Source organism: Eumetopias jubatus, unplaced genomic scaffold, assembly GCF_037043125.1.
Source record: "Eumetopias jubatus isolate StellerSeaLion01/CBP00866 unplaced genomic scaffold, mEumJub1_p1.0 scaffold_2, whole genome shotgun sequence".
NCBI lineage: Eukaryota > Metazoa > Chordata > Mammalia > Carnivora > Otariidae > Eumetopias > Eumetopias jubatus.
The window spans coordinates 33959258-33981868 of NW_028274808.1; the positions used below are offsets into that span (position 1 = coordinate 33959258).

Below are 22611 nucleotides of genomic sequence, written 5' to 3' on the forward strand. Positions count from 1 at the left end.
ACACCATTTGTTGAAGAGACTGTCTTTTTTCCATTGGACATTCTTTCCTGCTTTGTTGAAGATTAGTTGACCATAGAGTTGAGGGTCTGTTTCTGGACTCTCTATTCTGTTCCGTTGATCTATGTGTCTGTTTTTTGTGCCAGTACCATACTGTCTTGATGATTACTGCTTTGTAATAGAGTTTGAAGTCCGGAATTGTGATGCCAGCAGCTTTGCTTTTCTTTTTCAACATTCCTCTGGCTATTCGGGGTCTTTTCTGGTTCCATACAAATTTTAGGATTATTCCATTTCTTTGAAAAAACTTGATAGGGATTGCAATAAATGTATAGATTGCTCTAGGTAGCAGTGACATCTTCACAATATTTGTTCTTCCAATCCATGAGCATGGAACGTTTTTCCATTTCTTTGTGTCTTCCTCCATTTCTTTCATGAGTATTTTATAGTTTTCTGAGTACGGATTCTTTGCCTCTTGGGTTAGATTTATTCCTAGGTATCTATTATTGTGGGTGCAGTTGTAAATGGGATCGACTCCTTAATTTCTCTTTCTTCTGTCTTGTTGTAGGTGTATAGGAATGCCACTGATTTCTGTGCATTGATTTTATATCCTGCCACTTTACTGAATTCCTGTATGAGTTCTAGCAGTTTTGGGGTGGAGTCTTTTGGGTTTTCCACATAAAGTATCATATCATCTGCAAAGAGTGAGAGTTTGACTTCTTCTTTTCCGATTTGGATGCCTTTTATTTCTTTTTGTTCTCCGATTGCCGTGGCTAGGACTTCTAATACTATGTTGAATAGCAGTGGTGATAGAGGACATCCCTGCTGTGTTCCTGACCTTAGGGGGAAAGCTTTCACTTTTTCCCCATTGAGAATGATATTCTCTGTGGTTTTTCATAGATGGCTTTTATGATCTTGAGGTATGTACCCTCTATCCCTACACTCTGAAGAGTTTTAATCAAGAAAGGATGCTGTACTTTGTCAAATTCTTTTTCTGCATCTATTGAGAGGATCATATGGTTCTTGTTCTTTCTTTTATTAATATATTGTATCACATTGACTGATTTGTGGATGTTGAACCAAACTTGCAGCCCAGGGATAAATCCCTCTTGGTCGTGGTGAATAATCCTTTTAATGTACTGTTGGATCCTATTGGCTAATATTTTGGTGACAATTTTTGCATCCATGTTCATCAAGGATATTGGTCTTTAATTCTCCTTTTTGATGGGGTCTTTGTCTGGTTTGGGGATCAAGATAATGCTGGCCTCATAAAATGTGCTTGGAAGTTTTCCTTCCATTTCTATTTTTTGGAACAGTTCAGAAGAATAGGTATTAATTCTTCTTTAAACGCTCGGTAGAATTCCCCTGGGAAGCCGTCTGGCCCTGTGCTTTTGTTTGTTGGGAGATTGTTGATGACTGCTTCAATTTCCTTAGTGGTTATAGGTCTGTTCAGGTTTTCTATTTCTTCCTGGTTCAGTTTTGGTAGTTGATACATCTCTAGGAATGCATCTATTTCCTCCAGATTATCTAATTTGCTGGTATATAGTTGCTCATAATATGTTCTTATAATTGTTTGTATTTCTTTGGTGTTGGTTGTGATCTCTCCTCTTTCATTCATGATTTTATTTATTTGGGTTATTTCTCTTTTCTTTTTGATAAGTCTGGCCAGAGGTTTATCAATCTTATTCTTTCAAAGAACCAACTCCTAGTTTCATTGATCTCTTCTACTGTTCTTTTGGTTTCTGTTTCATTGATTTCTGCTCTGATCTTTATTATTTCTCTTCTCCTGCTGGGTTTAGCCTTTATTTGCTGCTCTTTCTCCAGCTCCTTTAGGTGTAGTGTTAGGTTGTGTATTTGAGACCTTTCTTGTTTCTTGAGAAAGGCTTGTATTGCTATATACTTTCCTCTCAGGACTGCCTTTGCTGCATCCCAAAGATTTGGAACAGTTGTGTTTTTATTTTCATTTGTTTCTATGAATTTTTTTAATTCTTCTTTAATTTCCTGGTTGACCCATTCATTCTTTAGTAGGATGCTCTTTATCCTCCATGTATTTGAGTTCTTTCTGACTTTCCTCTTGTGATTGAGTTCTAGTTTCAAAGCACTGTGGTCTGAGAATATGCAGGGAATGATCCCAATCTTTTGGTACCAGTTGAGACCTGATTTGTGACCTAGGATGTGATCTTTTCTGGAGAATGTTCCATGGGCACTAGAGAAGAATGTGTATTCTATTGTTTTGGAATGGAATGTTCTGAATATATCTGTGAAGTCTATTTGGTCCAATGTGTCATTTAAAGTCTTTATTTCCTTGTTGATCTTTTGCTTAGATGATCTGTCCATTTCAGTGAGGGGGGTGTTAAAGTCCCCCACTACTATTGTATTGTTGTTGATGTGTTTCTTTGCTTTTGTTATTAATTGGCTTATATAATTGGCTGCTCCCATGTTAGGGGCATAGATATTTACAATTGTTAGATCTTCTTGTTGGATACACCCTTTAAGTATGATATAGTGTCCTTCCTCCTCTCTTATTGCAGTTTTTGGTTTAAAATCTAATTTTCTGACAAAAGGATTGCCACCCCAGCTTTCTTTTGATGTCCCTTAGCATGGTAAATTGTTTTCCACCCCCTCACTTTCAATCTGGAGGTGTCTTTTGTCTAAAATGAGTCTCTTGAAGACAGCATATCAATGGGTCTTGTTTTTTAATCCATCTGATAGCCTGTGTCTTTTGATTGGGACATTTAGCCCATTTACATTCGGGGTAACTATTGAAAGATATGAATTTAGTGCCATTGTATTGCCTATAAGATGACTGTTAATGTATATTGTCTTTGTTCCTTTCTGGGCTATGTTACTTTTAGGCTCTCTCTTTGCATAGAGGACCCCTTTCAATATTTCTTGTAGGGCTGGTTTCGTGTTTCCAAATTCCTTTAGTTTTTGTTTGTCCTGGAAGCTTTTTATCTCTCCTATTTTCAGTGACTGCCCAGCTGGATATAGTATTCTTGGCTGCATATTTTTCTCATTTAGTGCTCTAAATATATCATGCCAGTCCTTTCTGGCCTGCCAGGTCTCTGTGGATAGGTCTGTTGCCAATCTAATGTTTCTACCATTGTAGGTTACAGGTCTCTTGTCCTGAGCTGCTTTCAGGATTTTCTCTTTGTCTCCGTGACTTGTAAGTTTTACTATTAAATGTCAGGGTGTTGACCTATTTTTATTGATTTTGAGGGGGGTTCTCTGTGCGTCCTGGATTTTGATGCCTGTTTCCTTCCCCAAATTAGGGAAGTTCTCTGCTATAATTTGCTCCAATATACCTTCTGCCCCCCTGTCTCTTTTTTCTTCTGGGATCCCAATTATTCTAATACTGTTTGGTCTTATGCTATCACTTATCTCTCGAATTCTGCCCTCATGATCCAGTTGTTTATCTCTCTTTTTCTCAGCTTCCTTACTCTCCATCATTTGGTCTTCTATATCACTAATTCTCTCTTCTGCCTCATTTATCCTAGCAGTTAGAGCCTCCATTTTTTATTGCATCTCATTAATAGCCTTTTTGATTTCGACTTGGTTAGATTTTAGTTCTTTTATTTCTCCAGAAAGGGTTTCTCTATTATCTTCCACGCTTTTTTCAAGCCCAGATAGTGTCTTTATAATTGTCATTCTGAACTCTAGTTCTGACATCTTACTAATGTCCATATTGATTAGGTCCCTGGTAGTCAGTACTGCCTCTTGTTCTTTTTTGGGGGGTGAGTTTTTCCATTTTGTCATTTTGTCCAGAGGAGAACAGATGAATGAGAGAATAAAATGCTAACAGGGTAAAAATGACCCCAGAAAAATATACGCTAAACAAATCAGAAGAGACCTGAAACCAGGGGAAAAGAAAGGGAAAGAAAGAAAAAAGAAAAAAAAAAGAATATGATCAAATATGATCAGGCTGGTGAATAGATCAGTGCCACACACTAGATTTTGGGCATATTTTGGTCTGTTAGAGGAAACTGCCTCCCAAAATTTTAAAGGAAAACTTATATATGTACAAAAATAAGGGTAAGTACAGTGAAGGGATAGAATATGATTGTAAAGATGAAAATTATAAAAGATTTTATAGCAGGAATTGATAAGAAGTTGGTGGAAAAAAGAAAGAAGAGGACTTTTTAAAAAAGGGGCGAGGAGAGAATGTGAGCAGGCAGGAGACTAGAACAAAGCCATACACTAGAGATTTAGGGTATATTTTGGTCTGTTAAAAGAAACTGTATCCCAAAATTTTAAAGAGAGAACAACTTTATATATATATATATATATATATATATATATATATATATATATATATATATACACCAAAAATAGGGTTAACTACTATGAAGGGATAGAATATGACTCTAAAAATGAAATATGAAAAAGATTTTTAAAAAGGGGATTGATAAGATGTTGGTTGAAAAGAGGAAAAGAAAAATTAAAAAAAATAGAAAAAGAAAAAAAGAAAATTAAAAAAAATTAACTTTGAATGACTAAAGAATCGGGGGGGGGAGAAAACCATGAATTCTATGTGCTGTATTCCCCTAGTGCTGGAGTTCTGCCGTTCTCATTGATCGGTAAACTTGGTCTTGGCTGGTTGTTCTTGCTGATCTTCTGGGGGAGGGGCCTGTTGCCGTGGTTCTCAAATGTCTTTGCCAGAGGCGAATCTGGGGGCTGGGCTAAGTTATCTGCTTGGGTTTGCTCTTGGGAGCTTTTGTTCCCTGCAAGCTTTCCATACAGCTTTGGAGGACAAGAGTGAAAATGGCATCCTCTCAATCTCCACCCCAGAGGAGCCGAGAACTCAGGGCCCCACTTCTCAGTGCGCCCCCAGACAAAAGCAATCAATCACTCCTATGTCCCTAGTCTCCGGCCGCACTCCGTGCTCACCTGGCCTGTGACCAAGTGTTTCTATCTCTGGCACACGACCCTGTTTGGAGTCTCCAAACCCAGCAGATTCCTGCGGTGCACTCCCACACCACTTCTCCTGGGGAGAATGGGAGTCTTCCCAGATCTGCCACTTGTTGGGTCCCTGCTGGAAGAGCAGTGGCCCGACTGTGCTGCGGATCACAGTTTATGGCAACCCCAAGCTGAGAGTCCACTCCTTGGCTCCGTCTCTGCAGTCAGCTTCCCTGCTCCAATACCTGGGAGCTCTGCCACACTCAGGCACCCCTGGTCTTTCTGTGACCCTGAGGGTCCTGAGACCACACTGTCCCCACAAGGGTTCCATCCCCGCTTAGCCACTGGAGCAACATCCCTCAGCGGAGCAGACTTCTAAAAGTTCCAATTTTGTGTTCCACTGCTCTATCACTTGCCAGGAGTGGCTGACAGAGGCTCCCTCCCCCAACGGTCTATCTTCCCGAATATTGCCTCGGATTCACTTCTCCACACGTCCTCCCTTCCAGAAAATGGTTGCTTTTCTGTTCAGAGAGTTGCTGCTATTCATTTCTTCGATCTCCTGTTGAGTTCGTAGGTGTTCTGAATGGTTTGATCCCTATCTAGATGAATTCCTGGGACCAGACAAAATGTAGGTCTCCTACTCCTCTGCCATCTTGCTCCTCCCTGCTTTTACTCTTTTAAGATGCTTTCAATTTATGAACTTTAGAAGACAATTGCTAAGGTCTCTTCTGACTTCCATAGACTAAAAATGTCATATCATAGCTTCAGACTGGAAAGAGATGGTGAGAAGTAGGATCTATTCAGGATGGGGATCAAGTTTTCTCCTCCTTTGTATTCCTCTTAGTGCCTAGTACAATTATGGTCACTTATATGCTTACCACATACCTAATGAATTGAAGCAAATGAGCCAGTAAGCTGGACTCTTGAGGAGTTCCCATACATTTCACTGTACCCAAGTGTTTGAGGTAAATTTCCACTAAAAATTGTGGTTTCCCTTCTCCCCCCCAATAGGAAAAGACTTATCTATTAATCTATTTCTAAAATTGACTACTAGACATTCAACCTAATATGAAAGTACTATTAGTGAAGAATTTTCTGTATCTAAAACAGATTTTCAACTCAAAAATAAAAGTAAATCATTGTTGGGGTCCCCTCCCTCCAGCCATTTCCCTTGGGGTTGTTGATACTCAGGATCAGGAACTCAGTCCTCTAGCCATGCAGCTGCTGAGCACAGCTGTTCCACTGTGCATGGAACTTGGAGTGGTCAGACATCACAGAAATTGGAAGACTTTCATGATTATGGTTGTGGATAAAAATGTTCATGAATCAAATTAGGAAACCAAGACAGCTCTCTCTGACTCCCAGGTCACTGTTGCTAGGTGCGAAAATAGAAGGTTCTTGGACTAAAGGAGTAAGTGAGTAATCTAGCCTAATCTTTAGTAGGTGAACTGAGCCAGCTGCTTGAGACACCCTTCCTAAGCAACAAAAGCCCACTCGGCACCCAGAGTTTCAGGGTGTTTTGCAAAGCAGACTAATAACAAAGCACTTTATGAATAGCAGAGTGCCATGAAAATCCAGACTAAGGAGGTATGAGCCATATCACTACTAAGCAAATCTAAAAATGCTGTTGTGTTCTGCACATAAATCCTTAGCTTAGCAATTAGGCTCACTCAGATTTACACAAGATATGTGTGTGGTATATGTGTGAGTAGGTGTGTGTGTGAGTACACCATGCTTACAACTTTCTATGATTGGACAGAGAAGAAGTATTCACTTTAAAGGCAATATCATCAATATGCAAATGAAAATGCCCACATAACATAAGCCTGGGATAAACTGACATTGGCCATCTAGTTAATCATCTGGGTGACTTGTCCTTCCTATTATTAGTTTTACTTAAGTCTCACATCTTACATAGGCTAGAAAGATAGAAACTTGTGAATTTAATTCTGTTTTTTTTATATCCAGTAATTTTCATCCTTTCACTTATTTATTAATTCAACAAAACAATGTTGTTCTTGTATGATATGCCATGTAATCTGTTACAGGTTAAAAGGTTGCCCTCAAAGGAGAAAGATGAATTGGTAAAAGGAGGTAAAGGTGAGGGGGGAAAAGATTTGGAAAGGAGGCAGAAAAAATGAAGGAATATCAAAGTATTTCAATCATTATGAAGAATGAGTAGGTGCTATCCCCAAAGATAAAAGCAAAAGTTTAGAGAAAAATGTATTGTGTAGGCCTTGCACCATTTCTTTTATGGATGTCATCATACCCATTTGTGTAACCAGGAAATGCAGATCCAGTCAGGCTCTACTGTGCCACCTAACAAAGGTCATGGAGTCTGCTTGTCTGGCACCATAGCATCAGTAAAGTCACATTATGAACTTATGAAAAGCAAAGGATCATTACTCAGAAATTTCATCAATTACTCTGGCATTATAGGAATCTACCTGGAGTTTATATACAGAAATTCCCAATCCTCAGAGAAGCCTGTTTTGTTCTCTTAACCATTCTTCTTTCATGTTAATACTACTCTTGTACCATCCTTAAGAGGTGGAAATGGGAATACATGCCTCCAAGAATTGACAGTACAAAGGATTGTGAAATTCTGCTAGGAGGCAGAGCATCTTGCATGCTGGGCACCAACATAAGACTAGCCAATGGGCAGTTCACTTTCCCTTCCTCTATGATAATGGTTATCAATCAGGAACAGTTTTGCCCCCAGAGGTCATCTGACAATGTCTAGAGACAGTTTTGGTTGTCACAACTTGAGAGGATACTATTGGCAGCTAGTAAGTAGAGGTCAGAGATACTGGTAAACATCCTACAATGCACAGGACAGCCCCACATAGTTTCAAACAAACAAACTTTTGGGCCCCAAATGTTAATCATACCAAGATCAGAAACCTTGCCGCATATCTGGTGAGACATTTGTGGGATCATTGGGCTTTCCCACATCTTCAGTCATGATAAACTTATATATGAAGGCCATCGTGGACCACCAAAGCTATTCCATACGGTGATTCACCGAGGGATGTTGGGGGTTGGGGACAGCAGAGTGAGGACTCACTGAAAGATCTGTAAGAATACCAGCCCTCCTGGACATTTCCATGGGAAACTTTAGGTTTTCCAGTGACCCTCTAATTACTGCCCTGTCACATCACAAGGAGAACAGGTTGGCAAACCTAGGTACTGAACTAAATAATCTGTGGCATAATCTAAACATATAACGGTAATTAAGTCTGACAACTTAATATGCTACTGAAATTTAAATGTACAGTAGTAATCTACAATTAAGCAATCTTTTGTAATAGCACCCTGCCAGACTGGAAGATTTCAGGTATAATGCTATGTACTATTAGGTAGCAAAAATATTGACATTAGTAAAATATACTCAGGCTATGATCTGACACATATTCAAATTAACCATTACTCTACAAGACAAGATAGAATTAAGGCAGAAATTCAGTTGCCATCCCTCAGTTGGTGTCCAAAGGAATTATTTCAACTGTTATACATGTGTCTGTACCCAATAAGAACATCTGAGATTGAAGTATCTGACTATATACACTGAATTCACAGATTTGATATGACTAGTAAAATTGTGATCTCTCTATAGTTTCTACTGCTCACAGCAGCCAGAGGGATCGTCTATAACTATTTAGTAAATAATGTCAGTTTCCTACTTTAAACCCTATAATGTGACCCATGACAATTATAGGAAAATAACATAGGGTCTTGCAGGCCAGTAGAGAGTTTGAATTTTCTCCTACTTCATCCTGTTTATACTGGCTCTTTCCTTCCTTGGATCCCTCATCCTATTCCCTCTGCCTGGGTAGCTTTTCACCACTCAGGACTCCAATCCAACATCAGAGAGGACTCTTTTCAGATCCTATCTAAAGTCGCCTTCCCTCATCAATCACTGGCCCCTAAAAGTTGGGTTTTTCCACAATACTCATCACTGAAAATATTTTATATTTGCATCACATAGAATGCCACTGGGACAGGGACTCTTCACAGTCCTGGCATGGAGAAGACTTTCTTTAAATATTGGCAGAAGGAAGAAGGAAGGAAAGGTGCATAGAACAGAGAAAGCATCTTCCACAGTTCTGAGAATAAAGTTAATCTTAGTTCCCCCAATCTTCCTGCATTATGGAAATCCCAGAGACATTTTTTTTTTAGGAAAAACAGTTGGAAGGTATTCAGGTCCCATCACAACTAAGACTTACCAATGAGTTAGGATATCTGATCTCTAGCCGTACTATGAGGCTTCCTCTTAAATAGCTGTATCAACAAAGTTAGCCCTCTGGTCTTCCATCTCCCTACCTGAAGTTGCAGCATTTACTATAAAGTCCTAAGACCCTTGCCACTTCTAACTATAAACCAAATAGGTTGGGAGCTTCCTGTGGAGCATCAGGTTTTGCCCCAAATCCACCTTGAAGCATGACTCCAAATTTTAGCAGCTCTCAGAAATATATTCAGTTCTACTCTGCATTAATAAGAAGTGCCTCTTTTATTGAATGCCTTGGGGAAATGGAAAATCTGGTAAATATTATAGTATATAGTAGTCCCTCTGAAAAAATAATCTTCTGGGTCATTTCCTTTCCCCTGTCCCCATCTCAGCAGCCCTCCTTTGTCTGTCTGTCAGCCTGTCTTACCACTATGCTCATCTCCATTCACTCTCCATCTCACTATGTCCCCTCCCATGTGACTGGCTCAGTAAACAGCAGACCCTCTTCCAAGGCAGCAGGGAATTTTAATTATAAGTAGAATTTTTACCTTTCACAGTAGCATGTCCCTGTTACATAGTATTCTCAGAAAGGCTCAAGAAAGGTAACCAACAGTTTTAAAGCATCACTTCTGATGAAATCAATATGTGTGTGTTTCTTTTTTAAGCAGACCTCAGCTCCCCATTTCTCTCTTCCCTTTTCATTCTTTACATTTTTTTAGTTGGCTTAGAGACCAAAACTCTGGTGTTCTGCCTGATTTTGAACCTGTTCATGGTTCCCTGCATGGTAGCACTGTGTTTCAGGCTGGTTCTGTGCATCGCTGTCTTGTGGAGTCGAGGCTCACGGAGGAAAGTGAAGGGCTTCACCTCCTCACACAGGAGGGAAATCTGTCTGTAAACTGAAAGCAAAGCTCAGAGGCTCTAAGTGACACCCTGCCCATCTTTAAGGAACTCCCAAGGCATTCAGGGTTGAGGCAGGACAACCAGGGATGGGAGGCAGCCAATTCTGTGGAAGAAGAAAGACATGGGCAGTGCCACATGGGCACCTGAATACCCAGAGAACATCTCCAAAAGGCTGAGAGCACTAAGAGTTAGAAACCAGTTGTAGTATCTCCAGAAGCACTGGTGGAGCAGCCCCACCTATTTATTCATGGTTTCCTGAAAGTTTTGCAAGCAAATGAATGTGGATTCAGGCACAGCCAGCCTGGGCCATCATCCAGCACTACCACTCGACAGAGAATAATCATATTTTACTAATGTGGTCAATAAGCAACCACTGGGTGAGCTTTGCCTTTTTCGTAGTTCACTTGAAGTGCCATTTAAAATACACACACACACACACACACCACTTCTCAAAAGGAGATGCTGAGGAGGACCCAATGTTTCCCCTAAATGTAGAAAAAAACAAGGATTTGGACATGAGAGTAACTTTGTTAAGATGAAGCACCAAGTTACGTGGTGTGCTTCTCCATCCTTGCCAAGTTTTGTAAGTCACTTTGTTTGCATGTATCCATCTCTTTTCTTCTTTGTTGTTGTCTGTGTCCACAGAAGGGACTTCAGAGAACTTTAGTGGATGTTCTGGGAAATCAAAATACCGAAGAATCCCCATCCTCACCGAACTGAGTAAGTTGTGTTTCAAGGACAGAATGCAAGGGAGAAATCTTTGTCATCCATAATTAATGTCCCAAGGTTCTTTTTAGAATCCACAGTCAAAGGACTGAGGAATCAGAATGGGGCCCAGAGAAACATTAAGTGTTTGGACATTACTTTGAGCTTTTATCTAACTAGTGACATCATCAAGCAGAGCCTGTTATATCTGGGTGTCATGGTGCAGGAATAACACCTGTCTTCTCCTCTTGTTCAGTTCCCAGGAAAGTGAGACCAGGAACTGGCTCATTCTTGTTTGGAGGAAATCCCCAGTGGGGGGTGGGGAGTGGGGCATGAGTTTGAGGTTGGCTAGGAAGGATCTCCCTAAACTCACTTACCTACCCATTGTGGGACATTAAATCAGGCAGCTTCCTTTCCTGTAGTGATACCAGGACTGGGATTAGGGTGACACAAATGAGGCACTCAGGATGCAGATGTTAAGGAGGCACCCACTCCTGGGGTCCTTAAATTTTGAGTCCTAGGTGTCTCCCTTGTGTCATGTTAATCATGCCCCTGAGTGGTGCTCTTCTAAAATGGAAACACTCCATGCAGAAATACCAGAACAAGCTGTTATCTCTCACCAACACCTTATGGAAAATGCACATATATGAGACTTTCCTAGTGAGGAGCTCTGGGAGTAGAAAGAAGGGTGGGGAAGGCAAGGAGGGGGCCTGTGTGCATTTGGGGATATGTCTGGGAGATAACAGGGGACACACTGGGATTTAATACTGACAATAATTGATGAAAAAGGGGAAGACATGAAAGAGGGGAATGGTGTCTTTCACACAGATTAGAACCTAAAGCTGTCAGCCACAGTTTTTTTTATTTTATGGTGTTATGTTATGTTAATCACCATACATTACATCATTAAGTTTTTGATATAGTGTTCCATGATTCATTGTTTGCATATGACGCCCAGTGATCCATTCAGTATGTGCCATCTTTAATACCCATCACCAGGCTAACCCATCCCATCCACCCCCCTCCCCTCTAGAACTCTCAGTTTGTTTCTCAGAGTCCATAGTCTCTCATGGTTTGTCTACCCCTCCGATTTCCCCTCCTTCATTTTTCCCTTCCTGCTATCTTCTTCTTTATTTTTTTTAACATATAACATATAATGTATTATTTGTTTCAGAGGTACAGGTCTGTGATTCAACAGTCTTACACAATTCACAGGGCTCATATTAGCACATACACTCCCCAATGTCTATCAACCAGCCACCCCATCCCTCCCATCCCCCACCACTCCAGCAACCCTGTTTGTTTCCTGAGATTAAGAATTCCTCATATCAGTGACATCATATGATACATGTCTTTCTCTGATTGACATATTTTGCTCAGCATAATACCCTCCAGTTCCATACATCTCTTTGCAAATGGCAAGATTTCATTCCTTTTGATGGCTGCATAATATTCCATTGTATATATATACTACTTCTTCTTTATCTATTCAACTGTCGATGGACATCTTGCCTCTTTCCATAGTTTGGCTATTGTGGACATTGCTGCTATAAACATTGGGGTGCATGTACCTCTTCGGATCACTACATTTGTATCTATGGGGTAAATAACCAGTAGTGCAATTGCCGGGTCGTATGGTAGCTCTATTTTCAACTTTTTGAGGAACACCATACTGTTTTCCAGAGTGGCTGCACTTGTTTGCATTCCCACCAACAGTATAGGAGGGTTCCCTTTTCTCCACATCCCGGCCAACATCTGTCCTTTCCTGACTTGTTAATTTTAGCCATTCTGACGGGTGTGAGGTGGTATCTCATTGAGGTTTTGATTTGGATTTCCCTGATGCCGAGCGATGTTGAGCACTTGTTCATGTGTCTGTTGGCCGTTTGGATGTCTTCTTTGGAACAAGGTCTGTCATGTCTTCTGCCCATTTCTTGATTGGATCATTTGTTCTTTGGGTGTTAAGTTTAATAAGTTCTTTATAGATTTTGGATACTAGCCCTTTATCTGATATGTCATTTGCAAATATCTTCTCCCATTCTGTCGGTTGTCTTTTGGTTTTGTGGACTGTTTCTTTTGCTGTGCAAAAGCTATTTATCTTGATGAAGTCCCGATAGTTCATTTTTGCCCTTGCTTCCCTTGCCTTTGGGGATGTTTCTAGGAAGAAGTTGCTGTGGCTGAGGTCGAAGAGGTTGCTGCCTGTGTCCTCCTTTAGGATTTTGAGGGACTCCTGTCTCACATTTAGGTCTTTCAACCATTTGGAGTCTATTTTCGTGTGTGGTGTAAGGAAATGGTCCAGTTTCATTCTTCTGCATGTGCCTGTCCAATTTTCCCAACACCATTTGTTGAAGAGACTGTCTTTTTTCCATTGGACATTCTTTCCTGCTTTGTTGAAGATTAGTTGACCATAGAGTTGAGGGTCTGTTTCTGGACTCTCTATTCTGTTCCGTTGATCTATGTGTCTGTTTTTTGTGCCAGTACCATACTGTCTTGATGATTACTGCTTTGTAATAGAGTTTGAAGTCCGGAATTGTGATGCCAGCAGCTTTGCTTTTCTTTTTCAACATTCCTCTGGCTATTCGGGGTCTTTTCTGGTTCCATACAAATTTTAGGATTATTCCATTTCTTTGAAAAAACTTGATAGGGATTGCAATAAATGTATAGATTGCTCTAGGTAGCAGTGACATCTTCACAATATTTGTTCTTCCAATCCATGAGCATGGAACGTTTTTCCATTTCTTTGTGTCTTCCTCCATTTCTTTCATGAGTATTTTATAGTTTTCTGAGTACGGATTCTTTGCCTCTTGGGTTAGATTTATTCCTAGGTATCTATTATTGTGGGTGCAGTTGTAAATGGGATCGACTCCTTAATTTCTCTTTCTTCTGTCTTGTTGTAGGTGTATAGGAATGCCACTGATTTCTGTGCATTGATTTTATATCCTGCCACTTTACTGAATTCCTGTATGAGTTCTAGCAGTTTTGGGGTGGAGTCTTTTGGGTTTTCCACATAAAGTATCATATCATCTGCAAAGAGTGAGAGTTTGACTTCTTCTTTTCCGATTTGGATGCCTTTTATTTCTTTTTGTTCTCCGATTGCCGTGGCTAGGACTTCTAATACTATGTTGAATAGCAGTGGTGATAGTGGACATCCCTGCTGTGTTCCTGACCTTAGGGGGAAAGCTTTCACTTTTTCCCCATTGAGAATGATATTCTCTGTGGTTTTTCATAGATGGCTTTTATGATCTTGAGGTATGTACCCTCTATCCCTACACTCTGAAGAGTTTTAATCAAGAAAGGATGCTGTACTTTGTCAAATGCTTTTTCTGCATCTATTGAGAGGATCATATGGTTCTTGTTCTTTCTTTTATTAATGTATTGTATCACATTGATTGATTTGCATGTGTTGAACCAGCCTTGCAGCCCAGGGATAAATCCCATTTGGTCATGGTGAATAATTCTTTTCATCATTTAAAGTCTTTATTTCCTTGTTGATCTTTTGCTTAGATGATCTGTCCATTTCAGTGAGGGGGGTGTTAAAGTCCCCCACTACTATTGTATTGTTCTCGATGTGTTTCTTTGCTTTTGTTATTAATTGGCTTATATAATTGGCTGCTCCCATGTTAGGGGCATAGATATTTACAATTGTTAGATCTCCTTGTTGGATAGACCCTTTAAGTATGATATAGTGTCCTTCCTCATCTCTTATTATAGTCTTTGGTTTAAAATCTAATTTTCTGACAAAAGAATTGCCACTCCAGCTTTCTTTTGATGTCCATTAACATGGTAAATGGTTTTCCACCCCCTCACTTTCAACCTGTGGGTGTCTTTGTGTCTAAAATGAGTCTCTTGCAGACAGCATATTGATGGGTCTTGTTTTTTTATCCAATCTGATAGCCTGTGTCTTTTGATTGGGACATTTAGCCCATTTACATTCAGGGTAACTATTGAAAGATATGAATTTAGTGCCATTGTTTTGCCAGTAAGGTTACTGTTACTGTATATTGTCTGTGTTCCTTTCTTGTCTGTTACTTTTAGGCTCTCTTTTTGCTTAGGGGACTCCTTTCAATATTTCTTGTAGGGCTGGTTTCGTGTTTTCAAATTCCTTTAGTTTTTGTTTGTCCTGGAAGTTTTTTATCTACCCTTCTATTTTCAGTGACAGCCCAGCTGGATATAGTATTCTTGGCTGCATATTTTTCTCATTTAGTGCTCTGAATATATCATGCCAGTTCTTTCTGGCCTGCCAGGTCTCTGTGGATAGGTCTGTTGCCAATCTAATGTTTCTACCATTGTAGGTTACAGGTCTCTTGTCCCAAGCTGCTTTCAGGATTTTCTCTTTGTCTCTGAGACTCGAAAGATTTACTATTAGATGTCAGGGTGTTGACCTATTTTTATTGATTTTGAGAGGGGTTCTCTGTGCCTCCTGGATTTTGATGCCTGTTTCCTTCCCCAAATTAGGGAAGTTCTCTGCTATAATTTGCTCCAATATACTTTCTGTCCCTCTCTCTCTTTCTTCTTCTTCTGGGATCCCAAGTATTCTAATGTTGTTTCGTCTTATGGTATCGCTTATATCTCAAATTCTGCCCTTGTGATCCAGTAGTTGTTTATCTCTCTTTTTCTCAGCTTCTTTATTTTCCATCATTTGGTCTTCTATATCACTAATTCTCTCTTCTGCCTCATTTATCCTAGCAGTTAAGAGCCTCCATTTTTTATTGCACCTCATTAATAGCCTTTTTGATTTTGACTTGGTTAGATTTTAGTTCTTTTATTTCTCCAGAAAGGGTTTCTCTAATATCTTCCATGCTTTTTTCGAGCCCAGCCAATATCTTAAAATCATCATTCTGAGCTCTAGTTCCAACATCTTACTAATGTCCCTATTGATTAGGTCCCTGGCAATTGGTACTGCCTCTTATTCTTTTTTTTTTTTTTGAGTTGAGTTTTTCCATTTTGTAATTTTGTCCAGAGAATAGATGAATGAAAGACAAAATGCTAACAGGGTAACAACGACCCCAGAAAAATATACACTAAACAAATAAGAAGGGACCTGAAACTGGGGGGGAAAAAGGGAAGGAAAGAAAAATGAAAAAGAAAAAAAAGAAAAAGATAAAAAAATACAAAAAAAAACAACACAAGAAAAACAGAGTATCATCAAATATGATCAGGCTGGTGTATAGATCAGTGCCACACACTAGATTTTGGGTTTATTTTGGTCTATTTGAAGAAAGTGCCTCCCAAAATTTTTAAAGAAAGAAAAACTTATATATGTACAAAAATAAGGGTAAGTACAATGAAGGGATGGAATATGACTGTAAAGATGAAAATTATAAAAGATTTTATAGCAGGAATTGATAAGAAGTTGGTGGAAAAAAGAAAGAAGAGGAATTTTTAAAAAAGGGGCGAGGAGAGAATGTGATCAGGCAGGAGACTAGAACAAAGCCATACACTAGAGATTTAGGGTATATTTTGGTCTGTTAGAAGAAACTGTATCCCAAAATTTTAAAGAGAGAACAACTTTATATATATATATATATATATATATATATATATATATATACCAAAAATAGGGTTAACTACTATGAAGGGATAGAATATGACTCTAAAAATGAAAAATAAAAAACATTTTTTTAAAAAGGGATTGATAAGATGTTGGTTGAAAAAGGGAAAAAGAAAAATTCAAAAAAAAAGAGAAAAATTTAAAAAATTAACTTTGAATGACTGAAGAATCAGAGGGGAAGAAAGCCATGAATTCTATGTGCTATATTCCCCTAGTACTGGAGTTCTGCCGTTCTCATTGATCGGTAAACTTGCTCTTGGCTGGCTGTTCTTGCTGATCTTCTGGGGGAGGGGCCTGTTGCTGTGGTTCCCAAATGTCTTTGGCAGGAGGTGGAATTGCCCCACACTTGCTGGTCTGGGCTAAGTAATCTGCTCGGGTTTTCTGTCTGTTGCTTTTGTTCCCTACAAGCTCTCCGTTCAGCTTTGGAGGACAAGAGTGAAAATGGTGGCCTCCTAATCTCCGGCCCAGAGGAGCTGAGAACTCGGGGCCCCACTCCTCAGTGCGCCCCCAGAGAAAAGCAGTCAATCACTCCTGTCTCCCCAGTCTCTGGCCACACTCATTGCTCATTTGGCCTGTGACCGAGCATTTCTATCTCTGGCTCACGACCCCGTGTGGAGTCTCCTAACCCAGCAGATCCCTGTAGTGTGTTCCCATGCTGCTCCTCCTGGGGGAGGAAAGGGAGTCTCCCTGGATCTGCCGCTTGTTGGGTCCCTGCTGGAGGAGCAGTGGCCCGACTGTGCCACAGATCATGGTTTATGGCAACCCCAAGCAGAGAGCCCACGCCTCGGCTCCGTCTTTGCAGCCAGCTTCCCTGCTCCGATACCTGGGAGCTCTGCCGCACTAGGCACCCCCGGTCTTTCTGTGACCCCAAGGGTCCTGAGACCACATTGTCCCGTGAGGGTTCCAACCCCCACTTAGCCACTGGAGAGACATCCCTCAGGAGAGCCAACTTCTAAAAGTTCCGATTTTGTGCTCCGGGGCTCTATCACTTGCCAGAAGCGGCCAATGGAGCCCTCCCCTCCGCCATCTATCCTCCTGATATCACCTCGGATTCACTTCTCCGCACATCCTACCTTCCAGAAAGTGGTCACTTTTCTGTTCAGAGAGTTGCTGCTATTCTCTTCTTCAATCTCCTGTTGAGTTTGTAGGTGTTCAGAATGGTTTGATCCCTCTCCAGCTGAATTCCTGGGACCAGACAAAATTTAAGTCTCCTACTCCTCTGCCATCTTTCTCCTCCCCCCCAGGCACAGTTTTTATTTGTATTTTATTTTATTTTTCTATCCTTTTGAGCCATGTTTAACCCAAGGTGTATATACACTGAGGACATTGATTAAAAGACTGTGATGTAAGTTGGAGTGGTCAAGAGGGGACCAACCAGCTTCTCACTGACCCCAAAGTACATCTGGTCACTCTCCAGGGACTCAGAGCTTGCTTCAACTAAAGATTCGCTGGCACCAGGCAGCCCTTGTTAAATTAGTCTAACCAAGCACCTGTCAGCTCACTCAGTTTTGTTCTTTGACTGACATGAGAGCTGTAAGTCTGATTGCCAGCACTTTGGTACAGAATGTACTGTGGCATGCAGGAAAATGTCTAGGAAATGTCTAGGAAAGTAGAGGCCAATAGTTTAAGATGACACAGCAAGATTTGGACAAGGGCTCCCGGGGTATGTGAGCATGTCGAGGGTTGGCAATGTACAAAAAATACATGTGCAAAAAAACTTGGGTTGATATTATCATGCATTGCTCATCTTTTATAAAGACAAGGAGTAATTTAAGGAATTAAAGAATAATTCAATCTTAGTTAGGAATATATTCTGCATCATATGCCAGGTAGATTTGGTTTGATCTGTAATATGACTGTCAAGAACTGTGAAAGATGTAAGTAAGACCTTATGTTACTTGCAAACCAACAAGGTAACCTGCCACAGTTTCATGGACACTGGCAAAAGACACAAGGCCTCTGGGTCAGAGATAAAGAACAGTTTATCACTCAAAGCAATGGCCATAGCCAAAGTATCATCAGTTTTATGCTGCTTGTCCAAGGCCTTGTTCCCACAGGGTGACATGAAAAGGGCCAAATGATACCTGTACCCACCATGAATTGCTTTATAGGAGAAGAACCCCAGGCTTCAGGAACCAGAATCTTTTATAATGGGCAGTAAGCATGATTCTCTTTGCTCTGGTGGGAGGTATTATCTTTATCTTCCAATGCTATTTGCTACTTAAACATTTTTGAAACAATAGTCTTGGAACAAAGGCAGTCAGTGTTTCTGTTTGTACTCCCAACAATGACCAGTTTCATTCCCTTCAGAGGCTTCCTCCAGGGATCTGAGTTGCAGCCTGGGGCAAATAGAAACATGCTAATGGTTACTTTGGCTACTGCTACATGAGCCCCAGTTAGGATGATTCTCTAATCTCTGCTACTCAGAGTGTAGTCCATGAATCAGCAGCATCTGGAAGCTTGTTGAACACCTAGAATCCCATTCTCACCCCTAGACCCAATGAATCAGAATCTGTAACAATCTGTAACATCTGTAACAAGATGCCCAGGAGATTCATATGCACATTAAATTTTTGAGAGGTACTACTTTAACTCATTCTGGACCTAGATAATTCTAAAAACCCAAGTAAATACTAGGGTATCTATGGCATAGTATTATGAAAAATGTCTGTAACTGGGGTAACCATATGTTCCCATTTATGCCTGTTTTCCCAGAGCAGTTATTGAGAGTATCCCCTTTTACTTACAAAAGTGTCCTGGTTTGAAAGATAAATTATATAAAGGTGACATTGGGGACCTTGTTTGGAGGAGCTGGGCCTGGGGTGCAAGGATATACCCTTGATGATGAAGGTACCCAAGAAGGATACATGTGTTTAGGGGAGGAAGATGAAAGAAAGAAAAAGAGAAAGAAGAAAGAAAAGAAAAGAAAAGAAAAGAAAAGAAAGAAAGAAAGAAAGAAAGAAAGAAAGAAAGAAAGAAAGAAAGAAAGAAAGAAAGAAAGAAAGAAAGAAAGGAGGGAGGGAGGGAGGGAGGAAGGAAGGAAGGAAGGAAGAAGGAAAGAAAGAAAGGAAGGAAGTAAAAGAAAAAGAAAGAAAGAAAGAAAGAAAGAAAGAAAGAAAGAAAGAAAGAAAGAAAGAAAGAAAGAAGAAAGAGAGAGAGAAAGAAAGAAAGAAAGAAAGAAAGAAAGAAAGAAAGAAAGAAAGAAAGAAAGAAAGAAAAAGAAAAAGAAAAAGAAAGGGGAGAGAGGGAGGAAGGAAGGGAGGAAAGAAGGAAGAGAGAGGAAGGAAGGAAGATGATAGATGATAGATAAGATAGATGATGATAGATAGATAGATAGATAGATAGATAGATAGATAGATAGATACTGAAGTAAGGGCAGATCCCACATTGACCCCAGTGTAGACATCAAATTCTTGGTTCAGTGGTCAACCCTTGGCCTGCTTTGTATGGCAGTCCTGTATTCTTAAGCTTGTCTGCCTGTCTTTCCTTTTTTCATCTTTGCCTTGCAGAAAATCCTTCCAATATCCACTATATTGAACAGCTGAGTGGACTGGATGAATCCTTCTCAGGAACAAGCCTGCATCTCAGCACATCCTTTTCCACAGGCACTGTCTTTTCTGGCAGCTTCTTGGATTCCCTCCTGGCCACAGTAAGTGTAGCTAAGTGTAGCTTGCAGAGGGGAAGAAGGATGGTTCAAGCTTTGGGGAATAAGGAGAATGCCTCACAATTCAGAGTTCTCTTTGATTCTCTGAAAAAGCTTGTTCACATACATTATTTCATCTTTTTTCACAACTACTTGGCAAGAGAAGCCAAATTTTCAGTTTCAAGATTAAAAACGTGTCTGCCCCTTAGAACCAGAACACTTAGTACCAGGAGGAATGAGCATATAAAAAGCAGGGTGCCTACCTATTAGCTTCAAGTGCATCTTGGCAGACCAAGCTCTGGTTTCAGAGCTTAGAAGACACTGCTTTCTCTTCTCTCTAAAATATCACCAACAGCTTATACAGAAATCAGCCATAAGGAGACATGGGGACCAAGGAAAAGCTTTGGCCTTTGGCGGTATGAGCTTTGTTCAGAGCTAAGTCAACCCTCCCTCCATGTTACCCCACTCCTGGGGTGTGTTTTTGACTACATGGTTGCTCTTCAGCTCTCACCTCCTCTTTAGCCTCTGAGCAGGTTCCTTAGGAAAGAAGCTGAAAGTTTCAATAGCATGGCCAGGGAAGGAAGGCAGCACTGACATGGTGGCATGGGAGCCTAGCTCCAGAAGAGAAGAGAGCACAAGCCATTCTGATCTTTGGGAAAGAAACACACCAGGCAGAGGGAAGAAGAGAAAAGGCATTGAGCGGGTGCCTGGGTGGCTCAGTTGGTTAAGTGACTGTCTTCAGCTCAGGTCATGATCCTGGAGTCCTGGGATCGAGTCCCGCATTGGGCTCCCTGCTCAGCAGGGAGTCTGCTTCTCCCTCTGACCCTCTTCCCTCTCATGCTCTCTGTCTCTCATTCTCTCTCTCTCAAATAAATAAATAAAATCTTTTTAAAAAAAAAAGAAAAGAAAAGGCATTGAGCTGCAAGCACTCTTGGTTCATTCAAGGAATTGGACCAAAACACAAAATCTGTATGTACCCATTCATAAATGGCCGCAAGAACTCCTCCAAAGGAAATCCTTGTTACCTACAAGCCTCCCAGACTCTTTCTCCCTAGATTTTCCAAGGGAAGGGTTGCAGCCTGGCTGAATATCAGTGTACAGATGCACAGGGCTCTGAACACAGCTTGATAAACTTGTAGCCTTCTGTAATTTGTGTGGAAGGGGCATCATTCCTGAACTGTGTGGGTGCCTCAAAGGCACGGTTTACACTTTTTGGGGAGCGTGGCTAGGCCACACACGCTGCCCTCAAGGCATCAGTGCCACTGGTCCTGAGGGGATTATGTTGCCTTAGGCTCTGCTTCCCTGAGCACTAGGGTGGGGGAGGGTGTCTCATAAATCCCGTCAAGCTCTCAGAGAGATAATACCAGGTCAGTGATAGTTTAACATTCAACAAGTTGGTAGACAATGAATTTCCTAAAGGGTTAGGCAGCATTCAGCCTTGACTGAGCCAGGAGTCAAGTCAGGTGACTTTTCTGGGAAGGTAGCTCTGTCAGGGAAAGGGTTTTATCACTGTCTGTCATTGATATGTCAGTTACTTTGCCAGTAATTAATGACTGGAATGTCAGGCAGAAGGTGACTTTGGATGAACTGGACCATTTTAAATGGGGTTAAGGTTCCAGTTCTCCTCAGAGATCCCTAGATGGCAGGCAGCTTTGTGCCTTAAATTAAACTGGAACCTTAATTAAACTCCAATGGCCCCAGGTAGGAACAAAGTCACAGACTGTTTAGAGCTAGTGGGGAGAGCAGGATGGCAGAAGAGGGCTGAGAAAGACACTAAAACAAATGAACACATCATGTCAGCCAGCATAGCAAACACAAACTTGGTCATGGGAGCCAGCTGCTGGGCCTCTCCCCACTCACCATAGGTCTTGTGACCACACTGAGGAGTAGCACCACCTCCCAGGCTGCCTTCAGATATTGTATCAGTGGGCTTCTCCAAGGGAGAGGACAATCTAGTCCTCCTGGAAAAGGAAATAAGCTATGTAAAAACTCAGGAGTCTTTCCCACAGTGAAGTCTGTGGGAGAGAGAAAATCCACACTGTGCCTGATCCAGGGGGGAGTCACATGAGGTCACAAGCATAGCAATGAAGCTTTGGGCAAATCTTTCCATCAAGGGGACTGGCTTGGGTCTTGACCTTCTGCATATCTACCTAGTGGCCTTCTGCCTCAGCTCTTGAATCCTTAATGATTCATGACACAACAAAATGAACACACTTTAATACTATTTGGAGCACCAGTCCCAAATCTCTGGCCATGATGAGCTGAACTAGACCTTTGAAAATGACCAGGTCATACTGCCCACTCTTGATTCCCTTGCCCCTAGGTCTGGTGCTACTGGCTTTCTAAGGGTGGGGGTGACTTCCCATTGTCCAGCCACACAGAAAGAAAGAGCCCAAAGGCCAGGTCTGGGCCTGCAATTCTATCATCTTGAGTCTTCTGAGTACTCTTTGATCTTGGCTAGTCTCTGACCTTACACCTGATCTTGTGGAAATGAGAGCAGTAGCCTTGGAGAAGAGACCATTTATCCTCTGACATGAAAACATCTGGGAGCCACCACTGTGGTAGCTGCCGAATACATTTGTGAATACTGCAGTTTCTTCTCCATACATACTGGAGCATCTTCTTGCTGAGAAGTGGGAGAGCATCTTCTTGCTGAGAAGTGGGAGAGAAAGGCAAAGATCTTGGTCTCCCCGTAAA

At 41.0% G+C, this 22611-nt stretch overlaps 1 protein-coding gene across 1 annotated transcript in view; it reads left to right on the plus strand.

Annotated features, from left to right (window-relative positions):
- KCNU1 (potassium calcium-activated channel subfamily U member 1) overlaps nucleotides 1–22611 on the plus strand; it is a 154993-nt gene that overhangs the window by 122796 nt on the left and 9586 nt on the right. Inside the window, exons 23-24 of the mRNA XM_088021308.1 lie at nucleotides 10667–10738; nucleotides 19781–19920. Coding sequence (XP_087877434.1) covers nucleotides 10667–10738; nucleotides 19781–19920 — 212 coding nt within the window. The remainder of the gene's footprint in view (nucleotides 1–10666; nucleotides 10739–19780; nucleotides 19921–22611) is intronic.